Consider the following 17,845-nt stretch of genomic DNA (forward strand, 5'->3'; position numbering starts at 1 on the left):
TCTTCTGCACACGCCCTATAGCAAAAACCTCTCCAAAAAAAAAAAAAAGTTCCTGTACCACCAAAACAATTCTGTGCAAGAGAAGTGGAGTAGGCCTCATCTCACTCCCTGACCCCATCTGATTCCCTGACTCTGATTACAAAGCTATGATAATCAGAACAGCTTAGTATTGGTACAAAAACAGAAATGTGGACAAATGCAACAGAATAGAGACCCCAGAAACAAATCCCAACACATATAGCCAACTGATTTTTGACAAAGGGTACCAGACAATCCAGCAGGAAAAGGAAAACCTCTTTAGCAAATGGTGCTGGAAAAACTGGGTATCCACCTATAGAAAGATTAATCTGAACCCCTATCTCTCACCATTAACAAAAATCAACTCAAAGTGGATCAAAGATCTAAACTTAGGACCTCGAACTGTAAAACTACCAGTGGAAAACACCGGGGAAAATGGGAAATACTGGGGTAGGCAAAGACTTCTTAAATAAGACCACCAAAGCACAGGCAATAATCCTAGAAATTGACAAGTGGGATTAAATCACATTAAGAAGTTTCTGCATGGCAAAAGATACAGTAAGTAGTGTGAACAGATAAACGTCAGAATGGGAGAAGATTTTTTGTAAACTATGCCTCAGCTAAGGGACTGATAACCAGAAAATAGTTCCAGTAATAAGAGCAGGGATAAACATAACTACCATTAAGTAAAGTCTACCATGTGCCAGGCACTATCTTAATACTTTACCTTTATAACTTTATTGAATCCACATAACGTTAAACAGTATTATCATTACAATTAAAAAAATAATTAAATATAAATTGAGAGAGGTGACTGACTTGCCCAAGATGACAAAGCTACTACAAGGCAGTCAGGATCTATACCCAAATATAAATCTAAAACTCTGTCAGGCAGTTCAAAATAGCCTTATCACCAATATCGCACAGCTGGGACATAATGACTATCACTGAGCATTAAGCACTGAGCACTCAGCCTCTAAATGCCAAAAAAGTATATGAATAACTCGTCTTCCTGGCAGATCTAAACTCAAATAAAAATTGTCTTTAATACCTCAACCCAGCTCTACGTGTTACAATCAAGTAGTTTTCATGCTACTCTCTGGATACCTAGAAGATCCTCCTTGTATATAGATCATCTTATGCAGTGAAATTCTATATTCCCAAATCAACACATCATGTTAAGAGATGAATTTGCCTAGGGTAAAAATTAGGACCAGAAACAAATCTCCATCAAGGTATGCAACAGTTCGATGTTTGTCTCCTCTGGCTGATACTTAAAAAGAGATAGCAAAAGTGTAACAATATCACCCATGGCCTTTGACTTGGGTCCTGGAATCCAGGGTAGTGAAGCTATAGTTTCCCAAAAAGCAAAAATTAGGAGCATTTGGCAGTTTGTACCCATCAACATAGCTGGTTTTCCCCCACCACCTCCCCAACCAATGTAAAACAATCAGCAAAGATTTTCCACCAAAAAGTAGTTCAGTAGCATGATGATGACTTGAGGGAAATTACTTAGGCCACACATGGAGATATTCAATTTATGTAAGTCAATGCTACAATTGGCTTGCTCATTAAAATACATGGGCATGCTAGTTAAACCATAAACTAAATAAAGATGACCTGTGAAAGGATGGGGTACAGACTTTGATTAAATTACTTATATGATTTATAAATAGGAATATTCTTTAAAAAATGATTGATATTTTAAATAATTTTTTAAAAAAAGTTCTGTTACATATACTTTCTCAGATTTTAAAGATAATAAAAGACACAAATTACTTTATAGTAGTAAAGTTACTGAAATCATGCCCCTTTTGAGAGCTGGATAAAAACTTTGGGTCCTCTTGTAGGAAAAACTGCACAACATAAACCTCAGATATACTTGGGTTCAAAATATGTCTTGAATTTTATAGTGGACTATGCCCTTCAAACAGATGCTGTATCATATTCTATTGATCATCTTTACACCAAAGAGTTCTATTCAATTTTTTTCCCTATGAATGAAACGTTCTACTCCTAAGAGGGCATTGTTAAATGCCTACTCACTCATCATCACATGCTGTCCATAACTGAGGTGACGCTATGATTTGGAAATGCTCAAATGAGCATCCTGAAATAGATCAATACCTAAGTTTATATCATGTATAAAAAAGATAGTCAAGTAATCTGGAGAATAAGTAATGGGAAGGTGAGGTGAGTGAACAAATGCAAAAAAAAAAATCTAGTTATCTCTAAGACAGATAAAATCATTCTTAAGCAATCACACTTCTTGTTCAATTAAAGACAAAAGAAGTTTAAGAAATAAAAAGTGTTTAAAAAGAAACACTGCTTTATTTGAAATATATAAAATTTTATTTTTATTGAAATGTAATTTGCCCCTACAAGTTATCAAGGAGCTGTTCTGAGCCAGATATAAAGCAAAATCAATGTGTGAATATATTCACCCTATTTTCATAATAGATGACTTGCACAGAAAGTGCTATGAGGGAAGAAATATTTCACGTCTTATTATCACCAAAAAGTTAGTAATGCTGCTTCTTGAAATGAGAGATTCACTGGAATATCAAAAAAAATAGTAATTTATTTTTAAATTATTAAATTGGTATAAAAAGTTTAGAGTTCAAAATAGGTTTTCAAATGGTTTTAAAATGGGATGTAACCACTTTGAATTAAAATCTGAAATTGCATAGACTTTATAATAAATTCTTTTTAGACATAAAATATGAGGGTTGAGGAAATTTATTATTTTGGTTTGATTAAATCTGTATTATAATTTTTTATAACCTTTAAATACCATGCCAAAGGTTACTCTAAAAGATATTTAATGCTGAACTTCTTAAGTCCCTTTAAACTGGATTTTTTCAATGAAAATCTACTTACAGTCATTTAAAATATTCTAACTTCCTTGTCATCCCATTATAGGGAGTTTAATTCTTTGGATATTTATTTTACTTACCTAAATCAGGCTTTAGGTCGGTAGGCAAGCTTAATTTCCTTGACATCTTTGCTGAAAAATAAAATGCATTTTTAAAATTCAGAAGAATATTTTATCCATACTTATTCATACCAACTGATTTTCAAGATAGATATAAATACTTTTTACTACTAATCTAGATGCTAGAATTAAAATACAGTTAATGATATTGGGAGTGGAAAGTAAATCTTACTTTCAACTTTTAAGTCTGTACTTACTTGATATAATATCTTTGTGTACTTGAAGCTCTTACTTCAAGGAAGTCTTTTAAATTCTAACTTTTAATTACTTCTTAGGCTCATAGAAAAGGGTTGGCTTTTCTAAGAGGAGAAAAGTCATTTCTCAGGAGAAAGGTGTTGCAGATATGGACAATAGAGACATAAGATTAAGTTTGAGTAAGAGATGTAAAATCTTTCCAGCTCATTGTCTTTGTAGTTATTGGGCTCATTATTGTTTTAAGTTAATTTCTAGGTTATAGGACAAATCCGTATTTGTCAAATCAGAGCATTTGATTACATCATAAAATATCTGACTCAACCATTACTTGATATAAATGAACACTTCCATTTTTCATTTCAGTGAAGAAAACAAAAAGCACCAAAGTCATGCTGAATCTAAAATTACAATATTTATATAAACTGTAAACGACATGTATTTTTATGTAATATTTTTTAAAAAGACTAATGCATAAACGTACTGGAATTCACTTTCCATCCTCAAAATCAGTTTTTACCTTAATTTAGGAAGTGATCTGAAGTTAGGGGGGTTGTTCAACTATATCTATTACGTTAGTGGTAGTGCATGCGTAACAGAACAATGCTTCTTATGCAAAATTTTGAGAAAGCATTTGCTTGTTAATATGTGAATGTGTACATTGGGTTAAACTTTGGACTGTTAGGAGATATTTAAAGCACAGACCCTGCTAGTCCATAAAGGCGCCATGTAAACAAAGAGAAATCCAGTCATAGTACATAACTTCCCCATCTAAAAAAATGACAAATCCAGTGTTAGGAGAAAGGCATTAGGCAGACTACGAAGGGACTCAGGGGGAGGAGGTGCATCAAGTTTTCACTTGTAAGTGTTGATATCCTAATTAGTCACCTTTAACAAACAACAATGGGGCTAATTTATAAATTAGTCATTCAATTTTCATTGACTTAAGAAACTTCAGTTAAAAGAAAAAAAAAAAAAACTTAATAGAAAACTTAAATAGCCAAAGTAAAATTCATGGTTAGCTGATCCCATACAAGGTTGCTATTGTATTTGCTATCTAATACACTAAAAATGAGAAGGTATTATCACCCTCACCCAGCCTTCTAAAAGGCAGTATTAAACACTTTGAAAGAATTCAGAGGTTTTCACTGAATATCATGAATACAGTGTACACAGACTAGTATTATCTGTAAGCAGACTTCAAAGTTGGTGGGGGAAAAAATACTGAAAAGCAAGTTCAGTGAAATTAGAAATCCATGCATAGCTTTTCTGTAATGTGCACTTTCCATTAACTTTTTGAAGACATCAAATACATAATGTGCCTGGTATCTGAAGAAGTAAACCGACCTCGCACATTCTAAAGATACTATTAGAATCAGAAGATATGGACATCACTACTTTAGACTTCATTACTCTGATTTGATCAAGTTATTCAAGGTCTTTGAGACCTGTGCTTCTCGAACTTGAATGCATACACTCATCACCTGAGAGTACTATAAATGCATATTCTGATTCTGTACCGCAGTCTGAGCGTCATTTGTAGCAAGGTCCCAAGAGATACTGATGCTGATGGTCTGTGGGGCACACTTTGATGTAGCAAGATCCCTAGACTATAAGCAACTTCAGGGTAGAAATCAAGACAAACTCGTGAAACCCAGAATGTGTTTATTCAGGAGGTCCACTGTAAAAAATAGGAAGATCAGGAAAGTAGTGCTCTTTCACTTCAGTACACAAATATTCCTTCTTCCTGATTTTTAGCTGTATTATTTCTCACGTTTCCAAGTTCTAGAAGTGTTTCAAGTCTGTCTGGGCCTCCCTGATGGCAAGTCCAGAAAAGGCAGACCACCTCTGGACAAGTTCTGTGCAGCCCTCCTGGCTTATACCCTGTACCTTGGTGTATGTTTATAATGAAGGGGTTGCAGACTTTTATCTTAGCAACTATCTGATGCTCATATTTTTTCTTTGAAGTGCTTAACAATCCAGTTACCCTGCCAACTGTTTCCTGCACTTACTAAGAAACTTGTACTCATGCCTTGGGGACCAGCAGTTGGTGTAATGGCTATGTCGCTGGACTCCCACGTAGTCGACTGCGGTTTGCGTCCTGGACCCAGTGGCTTAAAACTCATGCCAGGCACATGTGCGTGCATGTCCAAGATCCCGGGAGGAGAATGGAGGAGAAGGGACTGTGGCATGGCCATCCCCCCTGGGGGGTGATTTCTCGCTTTCTGTCTCTATGTCTGTCTGGCAAGCACATGCGCCCTATAGCAAAAACCTCTCAAAAAAAAAAAAAAGTAACTTGTACTCATGCCTTGAAGTTATGCATTTTCTATTATGGCCTAAAACTGAAGGCATACAATAGAATGAGGTCTGGGAAGACACTTTTTTTTTCTTCAGATGTTTATTCTTCAACCCTTACACTGACACTTGGTATCTGCTTTGAAATCTTTTGTCATGGGAGAGTACAAACTAGCTCTTTTTCTATGCTTTTGTCTACAGTACAAATAATGCAAATCACAACAGAGACGCTTCTTCAATATGAGAAAAACTATTGTCATAGATATGTCTAAGATTGTTAACCTGGATCTTGGCTCTCTGTTCTTACAGATCTGAATGAGGACCTCAAGCTGACCAGGAGTGTGAGAACTGTTTTGTTTTGGTAGAAATAATGAAATTATACTTAATCAAAAAAATCTTATCTATAATCCAAGTTTCAGTATCAATAAAAATGTCTCATGTCCAGGAAAAGTAATTATTTGGACAAGAGGACTATTTGGATCATTATACCATAAATTAGAATTCCATCATGGTTGATGCTTTTTAGTCCTTTGCAAATGCAAAAATCTTCATTAAGATTTCTCAACTGTGCAGATGCTCACTGTTTCTTTGAAATTAAACAATTATTTTGTAATTTCTCTTTGGCATTTCTACCCACTGCCTACATCTTATTTTTCTAAAGACATGTTACAAGAAAGAAAAAGTATAACTTTTACTTTTTAGAATGTATCCTTTATAGGAAAACTATTGGTTAGCACTAGTAAAAGGTAAAGTAACTTACTATTATGGCAGTATGATGAAGTTACCAAAAGAACAAATTCGTTTTTGTTTACACTGAGTTCAATAGTTAGAATAAAACAATGATCACTTTTCTCAACACAGGCAGAGAATCAATGGTAGTCTTTTCAAAGGGATGATATTGAAATATATGAGTATTAAATTACACACGAAAGAATAGTAAAGGGACTGAAAATCAGCTTATAGAATATGGCAAGCAATCCAAGAAGAAAAGTAGGACTAAGAAGTAGAAGCTCTTATCGTTTATAGGACATTAGTTTTTTAAGATTTATTTCATGAAAATAATAAGAGAAAGAGAGAGTCAAGCATTCTCAACAGTGCCTCATGCCACCACAATCCTCCCCCCATTAGACAGGCAGGATCGTGAATGCACGTGCCTGGCATTTACAGGTCAACCAGGGAACTGAACCTTCATATAGATCCAGCATCACTTGAGCAGTGTGTTACCACTGCAATATCAAGCCAGGCCTATCAAATGTTACCTAATAGACATTAGAACAAATAATACCGATGTTTGGCTCCCATATGAGGAGATCAATTCCTAGAGTTCAGAAACAAAAAGTGTATTGAAGGTATTTTATCTATGTATGTATCTTACATTTACTATGTGCTCAATAAATATCACAATAGATAAATGAGTAATCACTGGAAATTCACTTCTATAAAAAGCTAAGGGACCAGCACATGGCTTAATGATTTCTTCACTGGACTCCTATGTAGTTGACTATGGTTTGGGTTCTCAGCCCAGGAGCTTGAAACTCATGTGGGGCTCATGGGCATGAGTACCCAAAATACCAAGAGGAGAATAGAGGAGAAGGTATTGCTGTATAGCCAACCCTCCCACTCCCAGAAGGTGATTTCTCGCTTTCTCTCTGTCTCTCCAGCGAGAGCATGTGCTCTATAGGAAAAGTCTCTCTTAAAAGAAAAAAAAAAAAAAAAGCTGAATTTCTTCATGAATGAAATAAAAAGGAAAAAAAGGCAAATTAAATATAGGTAATCAAAAAGGTGATTTTTTTGAAAATATGCATAAAACATAAGAAACAAATATATCAGTATTGTCCAGCAAATATTTGGCTACAGCAAGTTCTTTTCATTCTTATATCTTCTACGGCATTTTGTTTCCAAATGTTTTACCCTAATTTTTTGTGTCAAAAATTTATAAATTTAATATCTAATAATATTAACATAATTAAATTGTTTGCAACGTTTCAGAAAATTTTCTACCAAAGTATTACATAAACCTAGCACAGTACTTCTGTGTCCCTACAAAATACATGTGTAGAAACCTTAACCTCTGTTCTTCATAATGTCATACTATATTTAGTATTTAGGGACATGGCATTTAAAGCAGCAGCTATCTGCCACCAAGCATGCACGGCAGAAGAAACCAAACCTGTTCAAACCTTGGACTTCCAGCCTCCACAACAGTGAGAAAATAAACTGTTGTTTAAGCTACCAAGTCTGTGGTATTTTTTAATGGAAGCACTTTATAAAACCAGAATGTAATGAAAGAATATAGTTCTATCCTATCATAGTACTGATCAAATAATAGTTGACAAAGGTATTATTTCAGTAAGTAATTTTGACTAACTTTGCTTATGTTAAGCAAACAGCAAATCATTTCTAGAAAGATCATTGAACACCATTCTACTGTAAGAAAAAGAGGGTTCTACAGAAAGGTAAATATATATCATATTGGAGTAATAAAAACAAACATTGAAGCATATTTTATTATAAAATTGAGAACAAATACACGTGGAAACAAGAGTAAAATTTGAATACATAATATGCCAGTACTCTTCATATTTTAATCCTGAAAAAGAAAAAGAATTCATTAGAGGAATTCATGGTTTAGTAATGACTTTAATTATATCTGCCTATAAAATATAGGTCTTGATCAATTAAGGGTAATAACTTTCTTTCAAAATAGGAAATATTAAACTTACCTCTACAAATGGTAGCACTGTATGCTACTCATCTTCTCTTTCAAGATGAGCTTCTAGTCTTTCAATAATCATATTATGGATTGAATATGAAGGTGAACTGCTATAAATTCAACAGCCACATTTTGAGCTGAATATTGGGAGATATCAAGTATAGAAATACCAGCACTATATTGAATTTTATAGTAAATTAAGTAATTTATAACTTAAAATACTACTTCATTAGATAAATATCTTTTCATTTATGTGATAGCAAATTCTACATGTACTTCAGGAAATTTATTTAACTTCTAAGTACAGAAGAATTGGAAAGAAAGCACAAGTGAGCAGATGTAGAAAGAGTGGAAGCTTGAGTACGAGTGTGAAACGTCAGAGCAGTGGTTTGCTATGACAAAACCAGAGTCAAGACACTTGGAATCCAGTCTTCAGTAGGCCATCACCCCGGATATTATTTTGGATATGCCACTTAATTTCTCTGAGACTCTGAGACTCAATTTCTTGTCTTGAAAAATAAATGGTTAGAACTGTCTTAAAACTGACTGAGTTACTGATTTAAAAATTTAAAATCAAATGAAGAATAGATTTTAGTTGCGTATGTGTAAAAGAATTAAAAAAAAAAAACACTAATGAACATTAACATTTAAACTTATTTCAAAAATTTGTTTTTTGCTAAGAAAAGAAATTAACCATTACTAAAACAACTATGTTAATTCAAATTTTGAAAAATAAAAAGTGTCTTAAAGGGTTCTAAATGGGCTTAAAGATATAAGTCTCCCTATATTAACAAATACCACAAGGAGAATATCTAGTAGTGTCTCCAATTTAGGAGGTACCTATTTAATGGAGTTATTATTTCTCTATGTTTTGGTATACTCATTTAAATCATTATAATTTTGAATCTTCATTCTTTAATGCCTATTATTTCCCTCTCACAGCTTCATGTAATCAGTCAGACAATTTGGTAAACATTCTTCCCAAATAAAATCCAATTAAAACAGGAGATAAACCAGATCACAGACTACAGAATTCAGTTAAAAATCTACTTTCAGGGGCCAGCAGGTGGCATAATGATTAAAATGTTGAACCCCGACATGGCAACTGTTGTTCAAGTCTCGGATCTGGCAACTTGAAAATCAAGTCAGGCATGTGTGCATACATTCCTGAAATCCCAGTAAGAGAATGGAAAAGGGATTATAGTTTAGCCATCCCCACTGGGGGATGATTTCTCACTTTTCCTCTTACTGTCTCTCTCTCTCTGTCTCTCTCTGGCAAGCACACACACTCTACGGCTAAAACCTAGAACAAAATAAAAAGAAATCTACTTTCAGAATGAAAAAATAATCATAATGAAATAGAATACTCTTTAAAACAGGTTAAGCATAGTTTCAAATTTACCAAAAAGCATTCATAAGAACAGCATAAAAAGGGGAACCAATAGGTGGCATAGTGGTTAAGGTACTGTACATTCCCACATGGCTGACCACAGTTCAAGTCCTGGACCTGGTGGTTTGCTTTCTCACTTTCCCTCTCTCTGTCTCTCTCTGGTCAAATTAAAATAAATGAATGAATGCATACAATTAAATTTTTAAAGTTCTTTTAAAAAAAAAGAACAGCACAAAACATTTAATACCTTATTAAAAGGATATAAATTTTAGGACTACTTTTATACAAGCAAAGTAACAAAAAGTTTTGCAAAATTTCACACTTTAAAATTTTTATAAACTACAAAAACACAAGAAAATAAAAATTGATAATCTTATTTTCCAAATGATTTATAAAAACTGTTCATAGTTAATGTTTTCGAAATATTGACCAGATTTTACTAACAAAAACTGTATAACATACAAGCTCACAAAACAAATTATTTTATGTGTAAATTATAAGGATGTAGCTTTCCTGTGGATGCTGTGATTATATTACATTCTGCTCTATTTATGCTGTTAAACTCACAAGACCAAAGCTATTTCCTTAAAGGCCGCCCTTCCTAAACATGAACAAAAGTCATTAGTCCCTGTCTGGATTATTCATCTATTTTAGCTGTCAATCAGTAAGCAAACTATGACATGAGGCATTGGATAAATGGGCTTGGATACTCCACAGTCAGCTTGTGTATCTTTCTCCTCAGTCTAGTCTTTAAAAAAGGCAGAATTCCAGGTACTGTGTATTATGCTTGGCAATAGGTGCCTGGCATCCATGATCTGATCTGGTGCCAGAATAGAATTTAACATAAACTATTTTCTTTCACGCTACTACATAGATAGAACAGGACCATAACCATATTATCTAGTTATGAATCACACAATGGGTATGTCTTGAATCTTTATAGCTTGTGGTAACTTGATTAAGAGGTCATACAGCATACCATTTAAGAGGACACAAACAGTATAGTCAGGCTACCTGGTATAAATCCTACTGTTCATTTGCTAGCCATGTACCAATATACTTACACTGAGTTTCCTGATCTACAGAACATGAAAACAGCAGTAACTAGCTCACCGAGATTACAAAGTGACTTAAATAAGAAAAATTACTTATAAAGGGCTGGCATAATGTTAGAAAATTATAGTGGCTAAATTCATTTAAAAAAAGACTCATCATCTTAGCTGTACTATTGGGCAGTGAAACAAAAAGAAGGATTTTCCACCTTGGATTAAATTACTAAACTGTAAATGGCATCCTGTCCCTCCCTCCCTCAACATATACACATTTATAGGCAGTGACCCCAGCAGAGATTGCTTCCAAAGAATAGGGGAAACTTAAGGATCAAGTTTCAGAGCCACGTCATTTTGTCAGCCTCCCACACAAGGCAATGGCAATGCTTTCCCCACTAACAGTTCTGGAGTTTCTACACTTAATTCTTATGCTTTCCTTATGGTGCCATAGCATTAACTACCAAAAGCTGATGCTATTAATGCTTATTGACTGAGAAAGAGAGAGAGGATCATTTTATGAGGTTCAGGATACTTCTTAGCAAGTAGAGGATAGGATAATGGAGAACACAGAGAGTTCAGCATGTTCTTGGAGTCCTAGTGCTCCTGTCACCATAGCTTCACACAAAACACACCAGTCTTGACAGACAGGTCCTCAGGATATCTATGCATTTTCTTCCAATGTTTCATTAACTGTGGTTTTAAATAGCATAATTTATAGTAATTCCTATTACAAAACTGGATACTAAAGTTGGAAAATAAACTGATAGGTTATTTCTGAAACTCTAAAAATATCACAGTCTCAGATGGGGTACTTTGACAGAAAAAAATTTGAGATGTTAGTTTTCCTTCTATAAACCCAAATCTTGGGATTTGGGGACTAGCTTATGACCTGCTGGTTAAAAGAGCTGAATCTCACATAGTTGACCACAGTTCAAATACTTGACAAACACATCAGACACCTGTGTGTGTATGTGCCCAAAGTCTCTATCGGATGGATCAAGGGAGAAGAGAGTGCAGCTTGAAAACACTCCACTGGAGGGCACTTTCTCTCTCTCATTCTCTTTCTCTGGACAGTGCATGTGCCCTCTGGCAACAACAATAACAACAAAAGATTCCAGCTGAAAACAAAATTACATAACAATAATTCTTAAAGACTAAGAAAATTATACATGGTATTTAAAATACTACTATAATTTTGTAAAGTTGAGTAAATTTAACATGTCCAAAAATATAATGACAGAAATTGGCCAAACAAAAACTCACCAATAACATAAAAAGCAAGAGTGTTATAAAAGAACTATCCTCACAAAAATGTTCTCAGCCCTAATAAATTTGTTAGTGAAGTCTTATAAATATTTAAGCTCAAATATTCCATGTCACGGCAAAAAAATAAAGAAATAAAGGGAAGGTAGTCAATACATTCAATAAAGCAAATATAACCCCAGGACTAAAAATTAGATAAATTAGTTTCAAAAATTTAATTATGTACAAAGTCCCTCTCACACAAGGAAAATTGCTAGGTAATATAATTTTAAAAGTTTTGTAAAATGTAGGTAAGAAAATCATCTCTAACTTTTTACAGTATGTGGCAGTAAAAGAACCTCTAGTGCACTATTAAGATAGAATACACTACACCAAGGTAACTGGTTGCTTTAGTGCTAGTACATAATTAAAGTGATTTCACAATTACCAACAGATTCACTAAAAAAACACGAATACAAAGAGGTAAATAATTGATTCTCCATAAATGAAGAGCCCTTTGCCCAAGAATAAACCACCTTATTTAAAAAATGACCAGAGGGGCTAGTTAATATGGTTAAGCAGGGTTCAATTTATAACATGTAGACAATATGAATGCTACTTCTGTGAAATTTTCAAAATTTAACCATATATTAATAACATCATCAGACAAAATAAAGCTATTCTAGCTGCCTAGAAATTCATCTAATTTAACTGAACTCAAGGAATATGTAATATGCATTGGGAGGGGAAATAAATGACAAGTCACAAAATAAAACTTTTGGATTTAAATCAAAGACCAAACTTACTCTTTTTCTAAAAGATTTTTTTTAAGCTTTTAAAATCCTTGGAGGATATTCAAAAAAATTTTTTACCCCAAATCCACATTTGATTAGATCCCCAAAGTTTGATTATTTTTTTCCCCAAATTTTAAACTTTGAGACCATTGAGTTAATAATTAATTTCAAAGTATATGCCCACAAACAATCACAAGAAATTATATAAATGTGAGTAAAAACTCATAGTTGGGAGGGGAATGGATTCTAGAAAATTCCCATTTAACCCACGGTGGTACAGACTATAGACTAAAAGTCAATCTTTTAGGGAAACATTTCCTTGAAACGTAGGGTCTTGAAAATAGGAGGGATATGGAGTAAAAAGTAGAAAAAATAAAAGTATAAAAAAATTACTTCAAAACTTGTGATTATAAAATTATATACTATATGGCATAAATTGAACCCTGATTTATTGTAAAATAAAGCAAAATTTAAAATTAACAGAACAATTCACACTGTAAGTAAGAGATAGAACTGCAACCCCAATTTAATAATTTTAAACAATTATTGCCCCAATGAGTTTGGAAGAGACACAGCCCAAGAGATTATTGTTCAGGATAAGAATAACAAATTAATATATACAAAATGCAATGCCCTAGATAATTTTCTGGTCTGGGGTTAGCATTGCATGTAGCAGAGATTAGAAATAAAATAGAAATTTCTATTTCCTACCTATATCACTGGCTACCATCTTGGAAAACTTTCTGCTTTTGGTCTTCACTGAAAATAATATTTTGATATAAAATGTCAAAATCTATTCAAAGTAAACTAAATAAATTAAACATAAACAAAAGAAAATACTTTAAAATAAAGATACTATACCCTTTTCTATAAAATTATTCATTTTTTGTTCATCATCTGAATTGTGTGGTGATGAAGAACCTACACAAATGAAGACAATGGAAGGAACAAGCAGAGAATCAGTCACAAACACTGAGCTGTCACATGAAAAAAGTACAAATGAAAAATCTGGTAACTTCTAAGTTTTCACATTACTGACCACTGGAGAGGCCATGTACACAGTTAACAATCATTCTCACACTATCACGATATAGCAATCACTAGTGCAGTACCTTTCGTGGTAGTCCCAAGTATATGCAAATATTAACTGTATAATCATTGTTTTCCTTAAGTAATGATAAATTGGCAAAATTGTGAAACATATTATATATTAAAAAACACAGAAGTTTAATTATGTACAAAGTCCCTGTCATGCAAGGTAAAATTCCTAGGTAATTTAATTCTAGTTGTTTACTAAAATGTATGTGAGAGTCTTATATAAGTAGTAGCTAATAGTTCCTTAAAATAGTAGGTAGTAGTAGCTAACTATTTCTTAAAGAAAATCTAGAAATTCCTGGTATTAGCTAACTGAATATGGTTTCATAGCAGAACCAAGATCCTATATAAGTATCATGCTGGGAAAATCTGTTATTTGGAGTTAGCCTGACAGTTTAAAACTACATATCCATTCTACTAACATTACCATACAGATCTTTAAATCAAACAGTAGGAATCTTTAAAATCATGGAGAGAAACTCGTATTTTTAGACATGCTTCAATTTTTATTTAAAATTGTTGAGGTAAAAATACTTAATTGTACTTTGACTGTGACTTCCAATGTTAATATATTATCTGACATCTTAAAAATTAAGATTTTATTTGTGTTTTTCACTCAAAAAGTGTTTCTGATTTCTCATAGACTTTAATTTATAACATACGTCTTTCATGCTGAATGCAATCCAGAGTCGTATTCTGGGTGATGACTCCGAGAGACCTATTCTTCATAGGAACATCTGCAATGCTCTCTCGTCCATTAAATTTTGCAGTCTCTCTAACGTCCCTACCTTTCAATTCCCATAATGCTTTATCTATTTCTAATACGATGAATCATTTAATACCTTTTACTTTAAATTTACACATGTGTCCTTCCTCACTGGGATGAACTTTTAAAAAAGGGCCCACATCTGATTCATTTTTGCATCCTCTCTGTGACCAGTGAAGTAAGTGCTCTACTTATAGCACTCTCGAAATAAATATTTGCTGAATGAAGAAAGCTTTCCAGTCAGAAGGAAATACCTAGAACATCACTGGAAGTAAATAAGCTTTCTGTGCTTTAAACAGAAACAAAAGCAAGAAAACCTAGTAAAAATAATATATCTTAATGAATTACAGGTCATAAATGAACACCCTATAAACTCCTACCCACAAAGTTGGTAGGAGTTTCCTTCCTTTACCTAGGTAGCAAATATCATTAAGTCTTCTCTCTGATCAAGTAAAAGCTGTCAATGGTAGCAAGATCCAATTACTTCTACAGTGGTCCTAAAAGATTACTTTTTTTAAATCCACATTATTTTTCCTAGGTAAGCATTTACGTATTCATAAATCCCATGTCAGGTATTATCACACAGTTAACATTGAGCTCAGAAACACTTCTAGGAATAGAAATAGGTATAGCTGTTTTTCATATAATATAAGTCATATTTAAAGAATATCATAGTTATGTTAAAGTATCATGGTCATCTCTGATACTAAGCAGCCACAAACATGTATAAAAATGTATTATTAATACTAGTTTTATTTGACATATTTCACATCAGAACAATAGTAGGATAACATATCCATACATAATAAAATTATAAACATTTCTGATTTCAAAAATAAAAGTAGTCAACATAGGTATCATAACCTCTATGGAAGCCCGTGAAGAGTTCCAAATGGTTTCTACCATATCCTACTTGAATATATTTACCAAAGTACTGCAGTTAAATATAGAGAATATCTAGTTTATTTTTTTCTTCCTGAAGTCACCATTTATATCATAATTGTGGTCTTGAGTTTCCTTCAGTTTGAAATAATTTAAATACTTTTTAATCATTTAAACCTGACTATTTCATATCATGCTAAAAAGAATTCCTACAGTAAAGTGCTCAGTGAAGCAACCTGAGTTGTCTGAAATGAAGATCTAATGGAGACTGGCTCCTTCATCTGTACAGGATACATAAGCTCAGGAGGCAGAAATGACTTTTCATGTCAAAGAGACCACTGGCTTATTTAAAAATAAATGGAAAGGGCAAACTATACTCATTACTTTGATTCTCACACAATAATTTTTGAAGAGCTTAGATGCTAATTAGTTACATAGCTGAATCACATCTCAATCGTGGGCTTTAAAAGCTTTTCAAAAATGTTTCTCTACATTTATATAAATTATTTTAAGTAAATATATTGGTTTTGTTAAAAGTTATAGTTACTTTACATGTCTATTATACTGATCCTCTTGTTAATATTTATTAGGGACTCATTTTAACCCAAGTCATTTTTACATAATTCTTTTCACGTAAAATACTAACTTTAAAAAATATTAACTATATTGGCTTTAATAATCTACAATGTATCATTTAACTATTCTATTTGTTATATGTCATTGTGAAGAAATATTTGAGGCTAGTAATTTAATTACTACATTTCATGTTTTAACAACATGAGCCCTTTGAGGCTCTTTGATTTGTTTCAAATTCATCCCATTCATTATTCCTTTTTGATCATCCCAAATTAGTGGATTTTGCATGTATTATTGATAGCAATAAGAAAATATTATTTATCTCCCTGCTAGAATACTAACAGGGACAAAGGCAAAAAAACTGACAAATACGTGAAGGGTAAGACAGCCCATGATAGATAGCCAAAATCACTATTAACTATTTAAAAGTAGACAGGTAGAGAAAGACATGTGAGTTGTAAGAATTAAAAAAAAAAACAACAGTTTTCCGATTCTCATTCTTTTAAGTTTCTGTTGTCATCTCCTTGGTATTTATGTCTGACTCTCCATCGGAAACATGTTTTTACGACACAACTGTTCCCTACCAAAATTTATCTTTTTTTCAAAAAACAACCTTTCTTGATGAGTAGGAGTGAACTCAAGTCCTCAAGGAATTTTTATATCTTTCAGAGAATGACCAAGAGTAAGCTAAATAAGAATTTTATATCTAAAAATAAAAAATTGATATTTCAATGATTTTTGAGGTCACAATTTTTACTTTGCATTTCAAACTCAGAGATGGAAACAATAAAATACCTAGTGTCTTATGACTTTCTCCATGTTAAAACTATTCTCTGTTCACATTGCTCAGAAAGCAAATTAAATTTGAAAATACTGAAACATATTTGAATTTCTCTCATTTGAAGAAGAGGGAATTCAGAGTGCTTTTACATTTATGCACTTTTTATATTTATATACTTATATTTAAATATATTTGTACACTTATCTATAAGTACTTCTTACTTAGTTATTCCAAAGTCCTAGAATGTCTGAATCACCTTTTGAATGTTTGGATTAAGGTAAAAAGGAGTATTAATTTGTTTCAGCTGAATATTATTAAAGCCACTTTGGATGGTCATGTAATACATTTAAATGAAATAGTTACAAGTTACACTCCCAAATTATTCACCTTGCCTTATATCCTTAACATACTGACAACTGCATTCATGTGGGCTTTGGAGAAGGTAAGAAGAAAACAATAAGAAGGCAGTTGGAAAATGAAAGTAGAAAATGAAAGATATTATAATTCTAAATGCCAAATTCAGAAAACCATTCTAGTTCTATGAGACAGAAAACAGTCATTTGCTTCATATTATCTTTAAGCTGTATTCCACCAGTGGTAAGACTTAATATCAGGTAGTACTTGTGTGAATGACTCCCGTGGCTCCACCATTTTAGTAGTTATTCATGAGTAAATTTAACAAAAAATTTAAACAATAAAAATAGTATGAATACGTTTTTAACTATAAGAAATGATCCACTTGTATAATCAGAAAAATGCAATTAAGAAAGTAAATCAGGTAAGCCATGGTCATGCTGAGGCTGGTCGTAGAGTACAGCAAGAAGATCCTGTTGCGGGTGCCTGTCTCTTTCTCTCTCACAGAAAAAAAATAATAATAAATACCTTTTTTAAAAAAAGAAAACAAAAATCACAGTAGTGTTTACAGTCTTAAATTTAGTAAAATGTAAGGTAAAAGGTGAGGGAATAAAGTTAAATATCTGTTCTCAAAGCTTTCCTTTCTTACAATTGCTTCCAGTGACAGACCCAGTTATGGAAGGACCAAAATCTGCCTAAGAAC

At 32.8% G+C, this 17,845-nt stretch overlaps 1 protein-coding gene across 2 annotated transcripts in view; it reads right to left on the bottom strand.

Moving 5' to 3' along the window:
- Positions 1-17,845, bottom strand: part of STXBP5 (syntaxin binding protein 5) — a 174,201-nt gene that overhangs the window by 28,444 nt on the left and 127,912 nt on the right. Inside the window, exons 20-22 of one of the 2 annotated variants that reach the window (XM_006154952.3) lie at positions 13,550-13,609; positions 13,400-13,447; positions 2,975-3,025 (exon numbers count right to left, since the gene is read on the bottom strand). In XM_006154952.3, the coding sequence (XP_006155014.1) occupies positions 2,975-3,025; positions 13,400-13,447; positions 13,550-13,609 (159 nt within the window). The remainder of the gene's footprint in view (positions 1-2,974; positions 3,026-13,399; positions 13,448-13,549; positions 13,610-17,845) is intronic. The other variant, XM_006154953.3, reaches the window with a different exon arrangement.

Source organism: Tupaia chinensis, unplaced genomic scaffold, assembly GCF_000334495.1.
Source record: "Tupaia chinensis unplaced genomic scaffold, TupChi_1.0 Scaffold000427_1, whole genome shotgun sequence".
NCBI lineage: Eukaryota > Metazoa > Chordata > Mammalia > Scandentia > Tupaiidae > Tupaia > Tupaia belangeri.